At 41.1% G+C, this 18432-nt stretch overlaps 1 protein-coding gene across 1 annotated transcript in view; it reads right to left on the minus strand.

Annotated features, from left to right (window-relative positions):
* The window catches only part of SEZ6L (seizure related 6 homolog like), a 239932-nt gene that overhangs the window by 31231 nt on the left and 190269 nt on the right, over nucleotides 1–18432 (minus strand). The window contains exons 10-12 of the mRNA XM_072600100.1: nucleotides 13361–13557; nucleotides 5743–5937; nucleotides 3169–3360 (exon numbers count right to left, since the gene is read on the minus strand). Of these exons, the coding sequence (XP_072456201.1) occupies nucleotides 3169–3360; nucleotides 5743–5937; nucleotides 13361–13557 (584 nt within the window). The remainder of the gene's footprint in view (nucleotides 1–3168; nucleotides 3361–5742; nucleotides 5938–13360; nucleotides 13558–18432) is intronic.

Raw genomic sequence — 18432 nt, forward strand, 5'->3', positions numbered from 1 at the left:
CATCAATAAAATGGGGATTTTATAGTTTCTATTAGGTTGTTGTAAGACCCAAAGGAGATAATACTTGCAAAGTGTAGTAGATAAGTAAGTATCAAGATATTCAGTAAGTATATCAGTAAGTATTCCATTCTGGATGTGACTTCTCCAAACTCTGGCTAGAAGACTAGATCATACTAATCAGGTGCCCCCAGGGTCCGGAAGTTACACAAGATCTGCAACTTCTGTGAGGATATGCTTTCTATAGCTAGATTAAGCAGTTTCCTGGAGATCCACCCAGAACATTCTCATTACAATTTTTCCAGTCATCTTTACCACTATTATTTTATGAGTGCAATTTGTGTGCCTTGCTTTGGAAGACTGAGTGCACTTTACCGAGCCCACAGAAAGCTACTAACTGCACCTAACAAGGAGGGCTACTCTAACTTCTCAGTAATAGAAGCATTTGAAAATACTGTCTGTCAGTTTACCCTATCCTCAAAAAATGCCCTTAGAGCAAGAATCCCAAACTTCATGTAATTGTAGTTGTCATGGACTGCCAGACAGCACTGATCCTTGTCCATGGTCCTGACCAATTCATCAGCTTGTCTCTGACCAGGCCTTGGCATTCATAATTTCTCTGCTGAACACCCTCAACCCTGAGTGCTGTCTCACATCCTCATGGCTTGTGAGCCCATTAGCATTCAGTGTTAAGGAATTCCCCACAACTCAGTGTGGCAGAGATAATGCCTATAAAGAGGCAGTCTTGGAGCAGGAGAGGCCTGAGATGCAGAAAACACAAGTCTCTTGGGTCCTGGAAGGCCATCACACTATTACCCCATTATAAAATCCCCATCCACCACCCCTTTAGCAACATCTCACTGTTTAGCATTTCAAAACAAGCTTTTGTTTAGAATTTCTCTTCCTGGGTCTTTGGTGTCTTCATTTACTGAATCAATTCCTGATGGCTCCTACCATGTGGAACAGGTTGGTGGGAACCTCCTGCAGTTAACAGGAGTAAATGTTCAATCCCACAAGGGCTGATCAATGGGTTATAGCTTTTCTAAAGGAGCTGAATGTGAAGTTGAAGGAAAGGGAATTGGAGAAGAGGAAATTCCTTCTCCAAAGTTCAATTTTCTTCTCTGTAAAAAGGAGAGTTGACATTCTATGAGTGCATGATTCTAAAGTCCTTTCCAGCTCTTGACACTCTCTGCTCTCAGGCCTTCCCCAAACTCCTATGTCCTCTGCTCTAAGCACCCTCCCACCTCTGATAGTATCTGTTCTAAAGCCCCTCCCAGCTCTGACAGTCTCTGTTTTAAGGCCCTCCCAGGTCTAAATCCTATGATCTTCTGCTCTATGATTCTGAGACACAGAATTCCCTGTAGGAATCTGCAAAAGGGATTTGCTCTGACATTTGCCAAGGCATTTTTCCTTGCCAAAAGAGATTGCGTACCTCTAGAGGATAATAGCACTTTAGAGTCAGAAAGGAAAGCAGAGGACTTCTAAAGCTAACCGCTACCTGGACAAAAATTTTATCTCTAACCTATCCCAGAAATAGTCATGCTCTGGTTTCCATTTTAAGATCTCCAATGAGGAAGGGAGTGGATGCCCCAGCCCCCAAGGCAGCCCTCCCCACTGGGGACAGCTTTCATTGTTGGAAGCTTGCCACTTTACAGCATCACTCTAAGTTCTACCCTTTGGGACTGAACACATCTCCTGAACTGATTTCCTCTCACATGACAGCCCTCCAAATACTTATTCAGAGCTACTATGTGTCCACATGAAGCTTTCTCTCCTCTAGGCTACACATTTTCCTTTAATCGATCCTGATGACTCTCCACCATGTCTCTCATAAAACATAGCTCTCAGAACAGAACACAATACATTAGATTTGCTCTGCCTCAGGCCTCAGGACAGCAGGACTATTCCCTCCCTAAGGATAGACACTAAGCTTCTCTTAATGGATCTTAATGGATCAGAAGATTACATTTGCTTCCCTGACTTTCACCTTCAGCAATAAGCATTTTCAAGTTTCCAACTCCAACCCTTACTATGGCCTTTTCTCTGAGACAACGTTTGCACTTACACCATATATATTGTGTACGTATGTAGTTATTTGCATGTTTTCATTAGAACTTGAGTTCCTCAAAGCCACATTTTTGCCTTTCTTTGTATCCACACTGCTTAGCATAATGCCTGATGCATCATGAATGCTTAACAGATGTTTGTTGATTGCCTGATTAACTACCTTGCTGACTATGTTGACCAAATTTCTGGTAACTTAATATTTGGCCTGGTAAGAGTATGAACCTGCTGTGAATAGTTTTCCTTCCCTCTGCTGTCTAGGCTTGCGTGTCTCCTTCCTGGATAGTTGGAACTCAGTTACTGTTTTGATCATCTCTTCTATGTAATTCTTTGAGTAGATCTTTGGAAGGGAATCCACTTGTACTAAGAATCAAAATCTTTAGTTTCAGCAGCCTCATGCTATTTCCCAGGTGTATGGAATGACCTTGAAGCCAAAGAGGTAGCAGGAGGAATCAACTATTTTTCATTTCTCTCTAGAAGTGGCTTTGTGCTACTCACTCAACCCTGACCCCTAAATGTTTTAATCAGCACTTTTGATTTAGCATAGTGTTATGGCTAGAGGACAGGGTTTGGAGTCAGAAGGCCTGGGTTCTATTCTTGGTTCTTATTTAATACCTTTGTGGCTATGAACAAGTCATTTAACCTTTCTGTGTCTCAGTTTCCTTATCTGCAAAATGAAAGATTTGGACTAGAGGTTTCTAAGTTCACTTCTGGCTATAAATTTAAAGACTGTTGAACTTATAGTCATGAGACATGAGTTTGAAATTTGATTTTGCCACTGGATGACCTTGGGCAAGTCACTCAACCACTGTGTGACACAGTTTTTCCTCTGTAAGATAATGGGATTGGAGTAGATGTCCTCCAAGGTCCTTTCCAACTCTAGGACTACAGGCTTGTGATTTGGTGGCTCTGTGTAAATAGGGTTGAAAGTAGCTTATGGCTACCCCTCCTAGTAGCCTGTAGGCTCACCAGTTTTCCAAAAGTAGGACTGAACTGCCCCAAATATAGAGTTGGCTCTTTCCAAATACCCCATCCAACACCATGCCAAGAGGCTGTAGATCAAAGTTCCCATAGACCATATGGATCCAGTCCATAAACATGACTCACAGACACAGTGTGGGAGTCGGGATGTCCAGATGGGTGTTCCTGTCTCTCGGCTGTAGCAGGTCAGGAGGGAACTTCCTTCGAGAACAAAGCCAGCATTGCAAGTATATTGGATGGTTGTTCCAACAAGGAGCACCGGATCCGAAATCAAACGAGTTGAATGGTCCACTTCTCCAGGATCGGTGCAGTACATAACTGCCAAGAGAAACCACAGACATACAGGCTCTCCGGTGCCTTATCACCCAATTCAATTGGATTCAATTGATTTCCAGAAATACTTACTAAGCACCTACTATCTACCAGGAGCTGTACTACATATTGCAAATACAAAAATGAAATGTTTATCGTCCTCAAGGAGATTACACTTCACTGAATGTACTATATAGGGTCTTATAATAACAGAGCAGGGAAAACAAATGAATTTTTAAAGGATAGTAGGAATTTTTGCCATTTGGTGCTCTTTGAGATAATTTAATCAGATTTTGAATAAATTTTTATACCTATATAAAATATCAACTGGCCCTCTCCTCTCCTCTCCCCTCTCTTCCCTCCCCTCCTCTCTTTTCTTCTCCTTTCCTTTCCTCTCCTCCTTTCCTCTGTCTCTGCTTCTGCCTCTTTGTCTCTCCTCCCAGCTAAATACAGAACAAGGTTGGGAGAAAGGGATAGACTCTGGGTCCTTAGAGTACCTAAGCATTTATGTTTCTCAGGTCCTTTCATCAAAGTATTTTCATAAGTAAATCTCTGAGCTATAGTTAAAGAAAGTTGATTGGGGCCTTGGTCCAGGGTGTGAAAATTTGAATAATGCTAACAATATCATCCAAGGGCATACTTCTTCCCCTGGTCCCTGCCTCTCCCTCTCCTCCCCAGGAACAGCCAAACCTCTTGATGTTCTTCTCCATGGTAGCTATACCCCAGAGGAGCTCCCCTCCCCCCACCCCTAGCCTACTGTCCTGTTCTACTCTTACCTCAAGCATGAAAGTTTTTAGTTATTCTTCTGGCATATCTTATTTTTTCCATGAAAAAACATCTCAAAATTGTCTAGTTTTGACATAAACACATATGTTCAAGAATTAGATTAGTAACATGTCCTATTTATATTCACATATGAGGTAGTGATGTAGAGTGAATAGAAAGTCAGGTTTGGAGTCAGAAAAGACCTGAATTGTCATCTTGCCCCTGACACATACTGGTTGTGTGACCTTGGGCAAGTCATTGGACATCCCTATGTCTTCTGTTTCTCATTGAGATGAGAAGTTCCACATAAATGGTTGATCTTGAACAGCAGAGGAAATTTATAGACCATGTGCTTCCCACAGTGATGAAATTACATATTTAGACAAAAAAATCCAGAAATATTTGCATGCACATGTATGTCACTAGTGGTCAAATGAAAAGTTACTAAAGACATTATGCTCTTTCTCTTCCTTGCTATGCATAAAACAGACTGGTGATGGAGAACACAAGGCTGAATTTTTTATTTTTATATTTATATCCACACATCTCTCTATATATGTATATACACATATGTATTATACATACAAATATATACTATATAGTCAAGATATAGTTAGTAACATTTATTCACATTTAGGAAGAGATCTTGCTACAATTTTTATCATACTAATGAAAATGGTAAAAATATTTTTATAGACTTTTTAGTTTTCCTAGATGTTAGGTAAATTGGGCCTATTGAATAATATATCTCTGGTGCAGAAAGCCAGATGCGCTGTGTTTGGAAAGCCAAAAGCTTCTGAGAAAATGGTACAGCATCTGATATTCCTCCTACTAGTTAGGTAACCAATCAACAAATGTTCATTAAGTGTTATGTGTCTATATGCTGGACAGTCCCTTCCTTACCCCTTCTGATGGCCCACTGGTACACATCTTTACATTCTATCTCACCATCTGGGATTTAGGGGAGCAGGAGATGGAGGATGAGGAGGGGTAGAGAGAGAAGAAGAAGAGAGTAGAGGAGGAGAGGGAGAGAGATGAGAAAGAGGAGAAAGAGAGAGTGATAGATACAGAGAAAGAGATAGGAGAGAGAAGAGAAAAGAAAAAGAGGAGAGAAGAGGAGAGAAGAGGAACAAGAGACACATGCACACACAGAGGGAGAGTGATAGATAGTGACAGATACAAGCTCAACATATAGAAGAATGTTCTAACAATGAGAGCTATTTGCAGCAGAATGGGCTGCCCTGATAAGAAGTGAGCTCCCCCTCATTGTAAACTTTCAAGCATTAAGTTGGATGACCACTTGTGGGGGTTGGTGTAGAAAGGATTCCTGTTCACTCATTGGTTAGAATTGATGACCTCTGGGGTCCCTTCCAACTCTGATTCCATGAGAACTTGTGGTGTCCTACATAGGAAGCTTAAAAAGTATACTTTTTATTTTGTCTTCCTATTCAGTTTCAGGAATCCAAGGATCCATTGGTGTCCCACTCAGGGTCACATCAAGAAAGTTTGAGTGCCCTGTCACTAAGCTAACTTTACTATATCTAGACCCTCAAACTCCAATATAGGGTCTAGCTACAACCAGCCCCATTATTGACTCGGGGGAAAGCCTGAGATTTGTCTTACTTTTCTCACAAAATGGTGGATCACTGCTCCATGTCAGGTCCCACTGGCAAGTGAGGGTGTCACTGCCAACGATATCATAGCCAGGGTCACACTGGTAGGTGATCTTCGCCCCTCTCACCAGCTCTGTGTGAGATGTGGTTTTCCAGCCGTTCTGAATCTCAGGCAGATCTGAGCAGGAGTCATTCCTTGACACCTCTTTAAGAGAAAGATACAAATAATTGACTTCAGCAAGACATATGCCTCACTTAATAATAATGCTAATAAAAGCTGACCTTTATATAGCACTTTAAGGATTGTAAAATGCTTTAAGTACTATCTCATTGGAACTTCACCAAAATCCTCATGAAGCCAGGATTTTGGTATCATTAACTCCATTTGCTCTTCCAATGTAACCTTGTGTTTGCTTTGCATGGGTGTTGGCAATATCTATGCATGTACACTGTTATCTTCTTCAGTAGAATGTAAGCTCCTTGAGGGCAGAGACTGTTTCATTTTTTGTCATTGCTTCACCAGCACCTAGTATAATAGTATTCCCTTAATAAATGTTTGTTGATTGTCTAAATTGACTAGAGCATTTGACACTCAGAGAGGTTGAGTGACTTGTCCATGATCACACAATTAGTAAAAATTGAAGGTACAATTCCTACACCTGCCCCCTCCCTGCCAATTGGGGAAACCAGAGAAATTAGAGGAAGGATGATAGATGACAAATCTGGAGATTGAAGGGACTTTAGAGACTAATCCTCACATTTCACAGATGAAAAGACTAAGGTCCATGACTTACCCAAGATTACATAGTAAATAAAAGTCAGAGGTGAAATTTGAACCTGTTCTAGTTCTCAGAAATAGCTGCTCTTTCCCTTGAAGTTTCCTTGAAGTTTCAACAGTGTAATTTCAGTAGTTTTATTACACCTCTCTTCCATTCTCTGCCACATGCCTTCATTGATTTAACAATTATTGTCAATGTGGCATCATAAAACCACTAGATGGCATTTATATAGTCTTTTAAGATTTGTAAAGCATTTTACAAACATCTCATTTTCTCCTCACAATAACCCTGCAAGGTAGATGTTATTTTTATCTCCATTTTACAGATGAGGAAACTGAGGCAGATGGAGAGTTAAGTGACTAGGGCAGGGTCATATGTCTAGTAAGTAATTGATACCAGATTTGAACTCAGGTCTTCCTGATTCCAGGTGTCTAATTCTCTGTCCTTTGTACTACTTAGCTCCTCTCTCTAAATCGTGTTGCTTCTCCCTATAGAATATACGTTCTTTGAGGCCAGGGCTATTTTTTGCTTTTTCTCTGTATCCTCAATTCTTAACTTAGTGTTTGCCACATAACAGGTGCTTAATAAATTCTTGTTGACTAATTGACTGAATGAACTGAATTGAATCTTCAATACTTTAAGGGATCTATAACTCATTCATTTAGAAATTTCCTCCAAGTATGAAAGTCACAAGCCATCCATGGCTACCCACACTGTAGAAATCTTATCCGTATCTCCTATTAATTTCTTAGGGGTATGTGGATGTGTTGGGGGGGGGGGTCCTTCTCAGATTTTCTTGACAAAACATGGATACCAATACAACGTGAAGGCTACTCATCAGTCATCCTTCACTCTAGCCCTAGGATTGGTTTCACACTTTTCTGGTCATATTTTTGTATCAACCTTAACAACAATTCTCCTTATCTATAATGTATCACAGCCCACTCAGTTGCAAACTTTATAGCAATGTATAAATTTGAGTTATTATCAATGTGATTATTACCACATATGTTGCCTGGGACAGAACTCAATCTTCCTAGTGCAGTGATCTGTCCAGAGCTGAAAAACATAACTGGATGTCAGTCTTCTTATTCCATTAGCATCATATAGGCAACTAAGTGCTATATTGGCTGGGGAACAAGATCTGGAGTCGGAAAGTTTGTGGTTGTTCAGTTGTTTCAGTGTTGTCTGGCTCTTTGTGACCCCATCTGGGATTTTCTGGGAAAGATACCACAGTAGTTTGCCAATTCCTTCTCCAGCTCATTTTACAGATGAAGAAACTGAGGCAAATAGGGTTAAGAGACTTGTCCAGCTAGTAAGTGTCTGAGACCAGATTTGAACTCAAGAAGATGAGTCTTCGGCCTGATCCTCTATCCACTGTGCCACCTAGCTGCCCTGACCTGAGTACCAATCTGGCCTCAGACATTTATTAGCTGTATGATCTTGGGCAAGTCACTTAACTTCTGTTTGCCTCATTTTCCTCATCTGCAAAATGGGGATAATAATTGCACCTTACTCTCATGGTTATGAGGTTCAAATTCTAGTTATTGCAGTAGACAGAATGCTGTACTTCAAATCAGGAGGATGTGGCTTTGAAATTCACTTCAGATACTTATTAACTTTGTGATCCTAGGCAAATCACTTAGCCATTCTATACCTCAGTTTCCTCCTCTGTAAAATGACCAAATAAGTTGGTCTTAGTGATCATCTCTGAGGTCTTTTCCAGTTCTAAATCTATGATCTTATCTTCTGAGCTACTATAAATTCTATTAGATTTCATTTGAAATATTTTCTTGATTCATAATGGAGTCCCTCCAATTGAGCTTCTTACTCTCACAATGATGTCCCACCCCCCTGGCACCCACCCTCCCTCACCTGTCACCCAGTTATGTCAATAACAATCCCAAGTGCTTGCATGGCTATTCCTGCTCAGAAATGCCCACCATGCAGCTTCAGGAAAGAGAGCTAATTATGTCATGTAATTAATTTGCCATTCTTATGTGCTTCTGGGGAGTCAGGGAGAGTAGAATGCCCTGGCTTATTTGATGGAAGATAATTCTAAGAAAAAAGCAATGGCTTTTCCTGGGATTTCATCACAGTTTTAACTGGGAAAAGCAATCTCTTGGGTGTCTGTGAAGAGAAGATACTGGAAAATGAATTCTAAAACGGCTTCATAGGGAAAGAGAAACCCTATTTTTATTCCTCTTAAAAACACCAAGACAGCCTTGGATTGGAGGTTGTAAAGTGTTCACTGTCTGGGTGAAAACAGTAGAAAAATTCAGTTATATATCTGGGATGGCCTGAATCCTGCATCTGGCTCACTTACCAATAAGCTACATGACTATGGATGAATCAGTTCCATTCTCCGGCCCACAGTTCCTCCATCTGGGATAAAGGGAGGAGCATTAAGGTAAAATGGAAAGAGACCTGGGTTTTAATCCTAGCTCCAGTACTTAATACCTGTGTGACCTCAGGCACAGAGTTGTAACCAGGGTACTGTGGCTTGGCCCCAGAGACTTAAATTTCAATGGTACTGAGGGCCCTTGCAGTCCTTCAGTAGGAGAGAAATAATAGAGTAGATGAGAGTATTTAGTTCAAATAGACCTAGAGGCACATACCAAGGGAATGGGACTTCTTGGCTTGGTTCTCTCTGCTTCCTAGTAGTATCTGTTTGGGCAGTCAGCCTCTCTGGGACTTATTTTCCTCTTCTGTAAAATGAAGGTGGATGGCTAGGTGGTGCTACAGTGAATAGAGCACCAGGCCTGGAGTTAGGAAGACCTGAGTTCAAATCTGGCCTCAGACTACCTGTGTGACACTGGGCAAGTCACTTAACTTTGTTTGTCTCAGTTTCCTTATCTGTAAAATGACACAGAGAAGGAAATGGCAAACTGCTCTAGTATCTCTGCCAAGAAAACTTCAAACAGGGTCATGAAGAGTTGAGCAGGACTAAATAACAACAACAAATATGGCATAGTAGACTTGGAGCAAAGAATACCTGGGCTTGAATTTGACATTTGACATTTACTGGCTGTGTGACTCTGGGCAAGTTACTTAACCTCTCTGAAACTTAAGAGTTTCCTCATTTATAAAATGAAGGATTAGCCTAGATGGTTTCTTGGGTCCTTCCCATTTCTAAATCAATAATCTTGAATCTATGACCTCTAAAGTCTAAATCTGGGCTGCTTTGAGAAGTTTCCCAACTCCCTTTTGGAGCTATATTCCATGTGTTTGGAAAAGGCACAAGTTTCATACAAGGGCATCCTCTCCCAAACCCACCATGTCTTGGGAAATCTACTTGGTGCTTGGCCTTGGGAGGTGACCCTGACCTGGGCTTTCTCAAGAATCTAACAAATCTCATTGGTGGCCACGTGGAAGGGTCTACTTTGGAATCCCAAAGAGATCTCAGGTGGTATCAGGCCTGGGGCTCGTTCTCCTGCCTCAGCCTCTCCTCCCAGTGCCTGGGGAGTGCCTTGTATCAGGGTTCCCAGAGTCAAGCAAGAACACTCTGCTATTTACTCTGAGGGAAGAGAGCCTTCTGGCATGGAGTTGTCCCCCAAGATATCCTTGTCCTTCTGGGTCCCTCCTCCTTCTGGGCTTTTTTCTCTCTCATAGCATACATACTTGGTCATCGAAACCCTTCGCTTAAAATGCTGATCTGACCAAACAATTTCTCTTGGCAGGCCTGGGTTTGTCAATAGCTGAGAATTTACAAAGTCTCAGAGAACTTCCTTTTGCTTAAAAGGGATTTTGAATAGGCCTTCAAAGTATTAAGCTATCAAATAGTCACAATAATTCACTGTCTTTTGCCTTTCTTTGCATTCTCCATGCTTTGTATGGTGACTAGCACATAGTAGGACTTGTATATTCCTGGTTATTTACATGGTATCCCCCATTAGACAATGATCTCCTCAAGGATGGGGACTCTCTTTACCTTTCTTTGTATCCTCAGCACTTAGCACAATGTCTGGCACATAGTAGCACTTCATAAATGATTGTTGACTGAATGACTGACTTTTACCTAGTATTTTTAGGGTTGTGAAATAGTTTCTTCACAACTTCTCATCACAGGAAGTTGGAAGAGCAAGGACTTTCGCCTTTATCTCACTTTTCAGATGAGGAAGTTGAGGCTCAAAATCATATGATCAGATTCATCCATCCAGATTCATCCATCCATAATAAGTTTCATAGCTGAGACCTGAACCCAGATCTGCTTACTCCAAGTGCCACAATATGTCCTCTAGGCCAGACTACCTCTCTTTGGAAAATACTGTGGGACTTCTCCCTCTTTCCTTTCTTCTTTCCTTCCTGCTTTTCCTCTTCCTTCCCTTTGAATTCTGGTGATGGCTACTAGGTGGAAAACAAGAAGGGGTGCCCAGGACTAACGAAATCTCAGGAGTGTAGGGCCCTGTTGGTATAGGGGGGGACAGTCCTGAGATAATCTACTCTGATTAGCAGCTTCTAGAGGAGACATGCACTGGGGCATGGGGAACCTCTTGCAGTTAAATTCAGGGGTTCACATCAGTCCATGAGCCTCAGGTCTATCCTGGTTTACCATAGGACAACCTGCTCTCTTCCATTCCCATTGGAGGGACAGGATAGGAACACATATCTTGGAGTTATCCAGGTCATGCTTAAGTCTACTCTGGCTAATGTTGGTAGAAACAAACAAACAAAAAACCCACAACATTTATGGAGAATAGGGGATAAAGGGTTCAACTTGGCATAGGGAGGACCTGATGCTTACCAGTTGTATGACCCTGGACAAGTCACCTACCCTCTGTCTGTCTCACTTTCCTAAACTGTAAAATGGGGATAATAATAGCACCTTTTCCCCAGGGTTGTTGTGGGGATGGAAGGAGACAATAATTATAAAGACCTTAGCCCAGTGCCATAGTAAGTGCTGTATAAAGGTTAGCTGTTACTTTCTAAACTGTCAGCTATTATTATTAGCAGCATCATAGAATAATGAATAGAGTGCTGGTCTTGGAGTCATAAAGTCTTGGGTCTGAATCCTGTATCAGACACTTGTATAACTAAGTGTAAAAAACATCTCCCCTCATAACTTCAGCCTCCTCATTTATAAAGAGCAATAGGGCTTGAAGAAAATACATTGCAAACCTTAAAACATTACAAAACATGAAATATTAATGTGGCCGCATAAACAACATGAAAATTGAGTGATTCAAACAACCGATATTGTTATTTTTTCCACGATACTGAACATTAACCAGGCATTTCTGGCTGATATTTCCATTAGCCAACTAATGCTGACATTAGACAGAGTATGGAATGTAACAATTTATACAATACTTCCCTCACAATATCCCTGAGAAGTTAAGTGAGGCTTGTGTTAATTACTCCCACTTTACAAAGGAGGAAAGGGAAAGTTAGTAAGATAACAATCGTTTGTCCACAGTCCCACAGACAGTGAGCAGTACAGCTAAAATGATTCCAGACTCAGTATTCCTTCCACTATGCTACTGCTGACTGTAGTTGGACTAAGGGATTATGTTTTTTCCATCCCAGAAAGAAAATTCTGTTGATTCTAAGAAGTCACTGGTCTATTTAAAGAAACAATTTGAGTTATCCTTTGTTGCAAAGGACTGTCAAGATGGTTGGCTTGGTCATGTACATGGCTCCCAATTTAGGAATCATTGTGGAATAAAAAGACCATTGTATTAGGAATCAGAATACTGGGATATAATTTTAGGTTCTCTTCCTTTCTAGTTGGTTGACCTTGGTCAAGTTATTTTCTTCTGTGAAAAAATACCAACAAGGTGGGTGGGGGGGCTAGATTTGTTCATTTCTAAAGTCTCTTCCAACACTAAATGAGTTGAACAAAGGGGTGGTCAACTACTGTGGGCATTTCAACCAAATAACCAATAAAGGCTGTCCTTCTTCACAAGATGTGGTATTACTCACTCTGAGCACCCCTGACAGAGAAGATGTGGGGAAGCCCTGCATAAAAAGGCAGAAAACAAGATCCAGGAGAATAAAATTACAGATCAACATAATCAGGGAGTAAAGAGGCCCCTGAGGAACATAAACAAGGACTTTAGAAGCAATCGATAGCCACGTCCTTCTCTCTGAGGGGAGGGAGGACCACTGGTAAGAATGAATCAGGATTGCTGGCCTGGAAAAGGAAGCCAGGCATGGAGATTTCTTGGTGTGCTGGGATTTAGAGAAGGACACCTTTGCTCAGACTGAGATAATGTACTCTAAGCATTTCCATTTGGGGGGATCCCTCCTCCTTCATTCCAATGAGATCCCCAGAAAGACATGGGACCTGAAAAAGTAATGGATCTCCTATTTCAACAATTAATTCCCTCAGAACAAGTATTTGTTAATTGTTTACTACATGCTAGACACTAAAAATGTAAAAAAGGCAAAAACAGTCTCTTTCCAGGATCACACTGTCAATGAGTGACCTCAGTGGGATTTGAACACACATTTTCTGACTCCAAGTTCGGTGCCCAATCCATTATGTCACATTGCCTCATAAAAAAAAGTAACAAAAATATACAAAGCAATTTTTCTTTAATGCTTCTCCCTACCTTCACAATGGAAATCTCATGCTTATCAAAGAAAGGCCGTCAAGAAAAAAAAATCAGCCCACTGGTCCTGTCTGAACAGATATGCCTCATTCCCTACATGTGATCCACCACCTTCCTGGGGTCAGCATGTTTTTCTGGTGCTTCTTCTAACATGTTGCTTCTCATAATTTACCTGAACACACCCCAGTGTGGAAATTAGGGTATATTAGGGTTAGCAATCCCAAGACTGAGTGTGTCCAGCAGAAATGACCCATGACCCCAAAGCCAAAAGGGACTGACTTAATGGGATATTTACCTATGTAGCTCATGACAAACCCTTGGCCCTTCCCAAAGATGAGGCCAGCAGGATCTGAGTGGAACTGGATGGTGAGGTCTGGGCTAGAGGAGTAGAGCTTCTGAGGTCCACTGTTGCCCAGGTACTGCCCAAGGATATGAGACATGACCTCATCCCCATCATAGATGGTCAGGATGTCACTGTTACTCAGGTTTAAGCTGGGAAGGCAAAAGGAAATGGAAATCAGTTTCCAGTAAAGATATAGTCACTTTAGAAACCATTTATCAATAACCATTCTGGGCAAGCCTAAACACAACGTTGGACCTTGGGGAACTTGCAGATTATCAGGGAAACTAAGATGAACATTACCTAGAATATTACCTAGAACATATTACCTAGAATAATGAAGATAGTAACAGTAGTTAGCATTTTTATGGTACTTTAAGATTTATAAAATACTGAACATTCTTTATCTCATTTGATCCTCACAATAACTTGGGTGTCATTATTATCCCCATTTTACAGATGAGGGAACTGAGGCAAACAGAGGTGAAGTGATTTGTTCAGGGTTACGCAGCTATTAAGTGTCTGAGACAGGATATGAGCTTGGGTCTTCCTCATTCCAAGTCTACCACACCACTTAACAAGATATGATGATTTTATCTAAGAGGAATACACAAGCTTGGGGCTGGATTTAATCCATCAATCAGTCAACAAACAAACAATTTTCAAGAGACTACTATGTGTCAGCCTCTGTTCCAGACACCGGAAACACAATTGGAGTTTACCTGCAAAGGGTCTTTGGTGCTAGCTGAGTAGACACTAATTTAACCTGGAAGTTGGGTTACCTGGCTCTGCCACTGATTCATTGCATTTATCCTAGACAAGTGCCATGACCTTGATACTATGGGAGAGTGCTGGAGGGCACTGACATCACTTGAAGGGGCATAGACATCACTGAATCTACACTCCACACTTTGCAGAAACCAAGGTCTATAGAAAGAAAGAGACTTGGCCAAACCAACCCAATGAATTATTGGCACAATCAAGACTTGAATTAAAGTCTCTCTTAACTTGAAGTTCAAGGCTCTTCCATTATATAACCATTGTCATCACCACCACCACCATCATCATCATGACATTATCTCACTTGATTCCCAAAGCAATCTTGTGAGGTGGAGTTATAAATTTAGCTAATAAAACTAATCAATAAAATGAATATTAAGAAAATAACATTTTACAAATCAGTAAACTGAGGGTCAGGTAAGAGATTTGTCCATGGTCATGCAACCAATAATTGCCCAAGTAAGGCTTCAAATACTGGTCTTTCTGACTCCAAGACTAACCCTCTGTCTTGGATAAATTAATATTGTTGGTAGAAGAAGGTAGACTCATGATAATCCTGGGAAAATGAAAAATTTGGTAGTAATGGAAAGTGTGAAATATGAGGCTTATATTAAATATGGAATTTAATGTGGAAAATAGGGGAGTTTCTTCAGGGATTTAAAGGAAACTCCACAAATGTAAGGTTGAGAAGGGTATTAGCTGTAGCAAGAATGTTTAAAAAAACCTCTGAAGGTCACAGTGGACCACAAAGCTAAAATGGGAATGATCAGTGACTTTTAACTCCTTCATAAGACCTGAGTTCAAATCCTAGTTTTGTGACCTTGGTCAAGTCACTTCCTTTTTTTAGGACTCAGTTTCCTTATATGTAAAAGGAACTATCAAGTCTCTTATAGCTCTAACTCTCTGATCCAAAGTCCTATTCAGAGAAAGGCAAGAACATTAGTTTGAACAGATACACTATTCAAGGGGTAGAAGGGAAAGTAAGCCTGGAATGGAAGCTGGAGGCTGACAGTGAATGACTTCAAGAGACAAACAGAGGAATTCATATTTTATCCTGGAGGCAAAAGGGAGCCATTGAAACTTCTTGAGCTAGGGAGTGATCCAAGGTGCTTATTTTGGAAATACACTCTGATGGCTAATGCCCTGTCTCAATGAAGCACCAGATGGTGGCAGCTACCATAGGTGAGGAGGAGTAAGTAGCAAGGAGTCATTAAAAAGCCTTCACGAAAAAGTCTCTGAAACCCAACTCCTTTAATTATACCTGCTCTTTCGCTGGGTATGAAATCAGGAATCCCAGATTTGAAGCCATGCTCAATCACTGACCGGTGTAACACTGGGCAAGTTACATCACCTTTATCTGCTTCATTTTCCACAACTGTAAAATGGGGATAATAATAACCCCTCCCTCCTAGGGTTGTTGTCAGGATCAGATGAGATAATATTTGCACAGTTCCTAGCACAAAATGCTTGTTTCCTTCCTTCCTGATATGACTTCATCTTTCAGTCCTCATCAAATCTGCCCTCCAGCATCTTTCCCTTTCCCATTCATTTCAAAAGATCAAGTCCATCTGCTTTCCAATTTTCTGAGACATTCCCTGGAAATTATCCTGCTGACATCTCTTGCCAGACATCAGTGGAAAATAACCCTCTACTCTATGGCCACTCCCTCTGCTGTTCCTTCTCCCAGAGAGCACACAGGTTAGCTCTGCTTAGCATCTGAGATGGTGTCTGGACACATTGCACCAAATGGACTTAGGTGGGGGAGGGGAAGGAGATCGAATGTGGCAGGGAGGAGACGTTTGGGATCTTATTGTAAGCTCTCCCATCCACCTTCTGTTTGATCTTAAATTCATTTCCTTCTTCTGAGACTCAGTTTCTCCATCTTGAAAATGAAGGAGTTGGAGGAGATGGTCTCCAAGGTTCATCCCAGTTCTGACATTTTTCTCTTCTAGGGTCCTCCCCCCAGTATTCTCTGTTCTAGTTCTTACTTTCTTCTCCCAAGACCCTTCAAATTCGGACATTTTATGTTCTATATTCTACTGTCCCTTCCATCTCTGACACACTATGTTCTATGAGCCTTTCCGGCTCAAACATTCTTCTAGTTCTGACAAACTATATACTAAGACCCATGTGATAGACTCTAATTGTCTAATATCTTGATCTAATATCTTGATATTAGTGGCAAACATACACATACAGAGTTACTTTCAATTACTTAGATTATACAATGCATACTCCTGGGCCCCATGGAATAAAATATAACAACCATTATCATACTCTCGATTTTCCATATTTGTACAATCTGCCGTAAATTTCTCCTTCTCTATTGTCTTCAACTCCATACCTCAGGAGACCTGATTACTGCCCATCTTCACATGTAGGAGCTGTGAATTGCTCCAGGGAGAGCCACATAAAAGGAAGAAGGACTCCTAAGAGCATAAGGGGTGCCTCAATTGTTCACTTAGCTAGTTCCCTAACTATATTTCCTCTCCTTTCCCCCCTCCAGGCTGCCAGAGCTCCAGTTTGTTTAAACTTTTTCTCAGATGATAATTAGATTGCTTGTCATTAGCTTTTCTTTTCACTTTTTTGTTATGCACTCCACATAAAAGTCTTAATCAATCAATCAGTCAATCAATCATTAAGTGCTGACCGTGTGCCAGGGGCTGTACACAAGTGCTAGGGATACAATAAGAGGCAAAGCGAGTCCCTGTGCTCAAAGAGTTTGTTGTTATTCAGTTATTTTCAGTCCTGTCCAACTCTTTGTGACCCAATTTGGAGTTTTCTTGGCACAGATACTGGAGTGGTTTGCCCTTTCCTTCTCTAGCTCATTTTTTTTTTACAGATGAAGAAATGGAGGCATTTGCCCAGGGTTACACAGCTAGTAAGTGTTGGAGGTCAGAACTGAACTCATGAAGACTCCAGGTCTGGCACTCTATCCACTATACCACTTAGCATATTACCTCCACGTCGTACATGAGGAGACTGGTGCAGACTTGCTTCAGTGATTTGTATAAGGTAACAGCTAGCAAATTTTGAACTTACTAGCACATGAATCTAGGTCTCCAGGTTCAGTGCTCTTTATTCTGTGCTACATTGCCATGAAATATATGTCATAACAAGAATAGTCAAAGACCAAATCCAGAGACTGGCTGAAATTAGAACCCAATAAATGTGTTTGTTCTGAGTAGATAAAGTCATTCTTTGTTGTTGGTTTCAGCCAGACCTGTGATTTCATTGCTTAGGGAACTCCACGATGAGAAACTTTACTCAGCAATGTACTCCACAACTTTTCTACAATTTCCTACAATCTTCTACAATGACTTACCCAAAGTCACACAGGGAATATAAAATTCTATAAATGGCATACTCGATGTGTAACAACTGGGATTTGAACCTAGTCCTCTGATTCCTAGTCTGAAGTTCTTTCTACTGTATTCTATATCCTGAAGGAGTTAAGAACCAGTGTTAGGGTTTCCACCGCAGCATGGTGCAATGGAAAACCCTCACTAGTTTTGGAATCAGAGGACCTGGGTTCCAGTGCTGCTACTGCCATATCTACACCCTACGTGATCTTGGGCAAGTTACATTATGTCTCTTGGCATGAACTTTCTTTTCTGAAAAATAAGAGTTGGTCTAGGTGACTTCCCCCTCCCCACTTCAAATTTATAGTCCTAAGTTAGAAATTCAGCAGGACAAAGCAAGCACTCAAGGACCCATAAACTTTCTATTATCTCAGACTGCCTTGAAATAATCCTGATGAGGGTAGAACCAAGCAGCACATTTTGGAAAGCCTCACCAGCAGGTCTAGTGAAAGAGCCCTTACATTTCTCCCTTGGTTTTTAAATAGTTTTAAAGAACCAGAACAAAATAGGGGGATTGGGTTGGAGGAAAGAAAGTTATGAAATTAAAATTCAAATTCAGCCTCCTTACTCTTCAACTTGCTACCCCAACCATGCCTTCCAGCTTCTATGAGTCCATTTTTCTCAGCTGGGCCAAACCCAATAAGCCAGTCAGTCAACAAGTATTTATTAGGCCTGTGCTATGTGCCTGGCACAGTGTTAAGCACAGGAACCCAAGTTAACTGCATGCATAGGAATGGTATTTCTTTCATCAGTCAGCAGAGGGCACTATTCTCCCAGTTTTTTAGACAGTTTCTGTATTAGGTTCCATTCTCTCAATGCAACCCCACAAACACTCCCCCTGATTCTGAAGGAGAAAATGCCACCATTATTCCCCTCCACCCTGCT

The sequence above is a fragment of the Notamacropus eugenii genome, chromosome 4 (assembly GCF_028372415.1).
Source record: "Notamacropus eugenii isolate mMacEug1 chromosome 4, mMacEug1.pri_v2, whole genome shotgun sequence".
Classification (NCBI taxonomy): Eukaryota; Metazoa; Chordata; class Mammalia; order Diprotodontia; family Macropodidae; genus Notamacropus; species Notamacropus eugenii.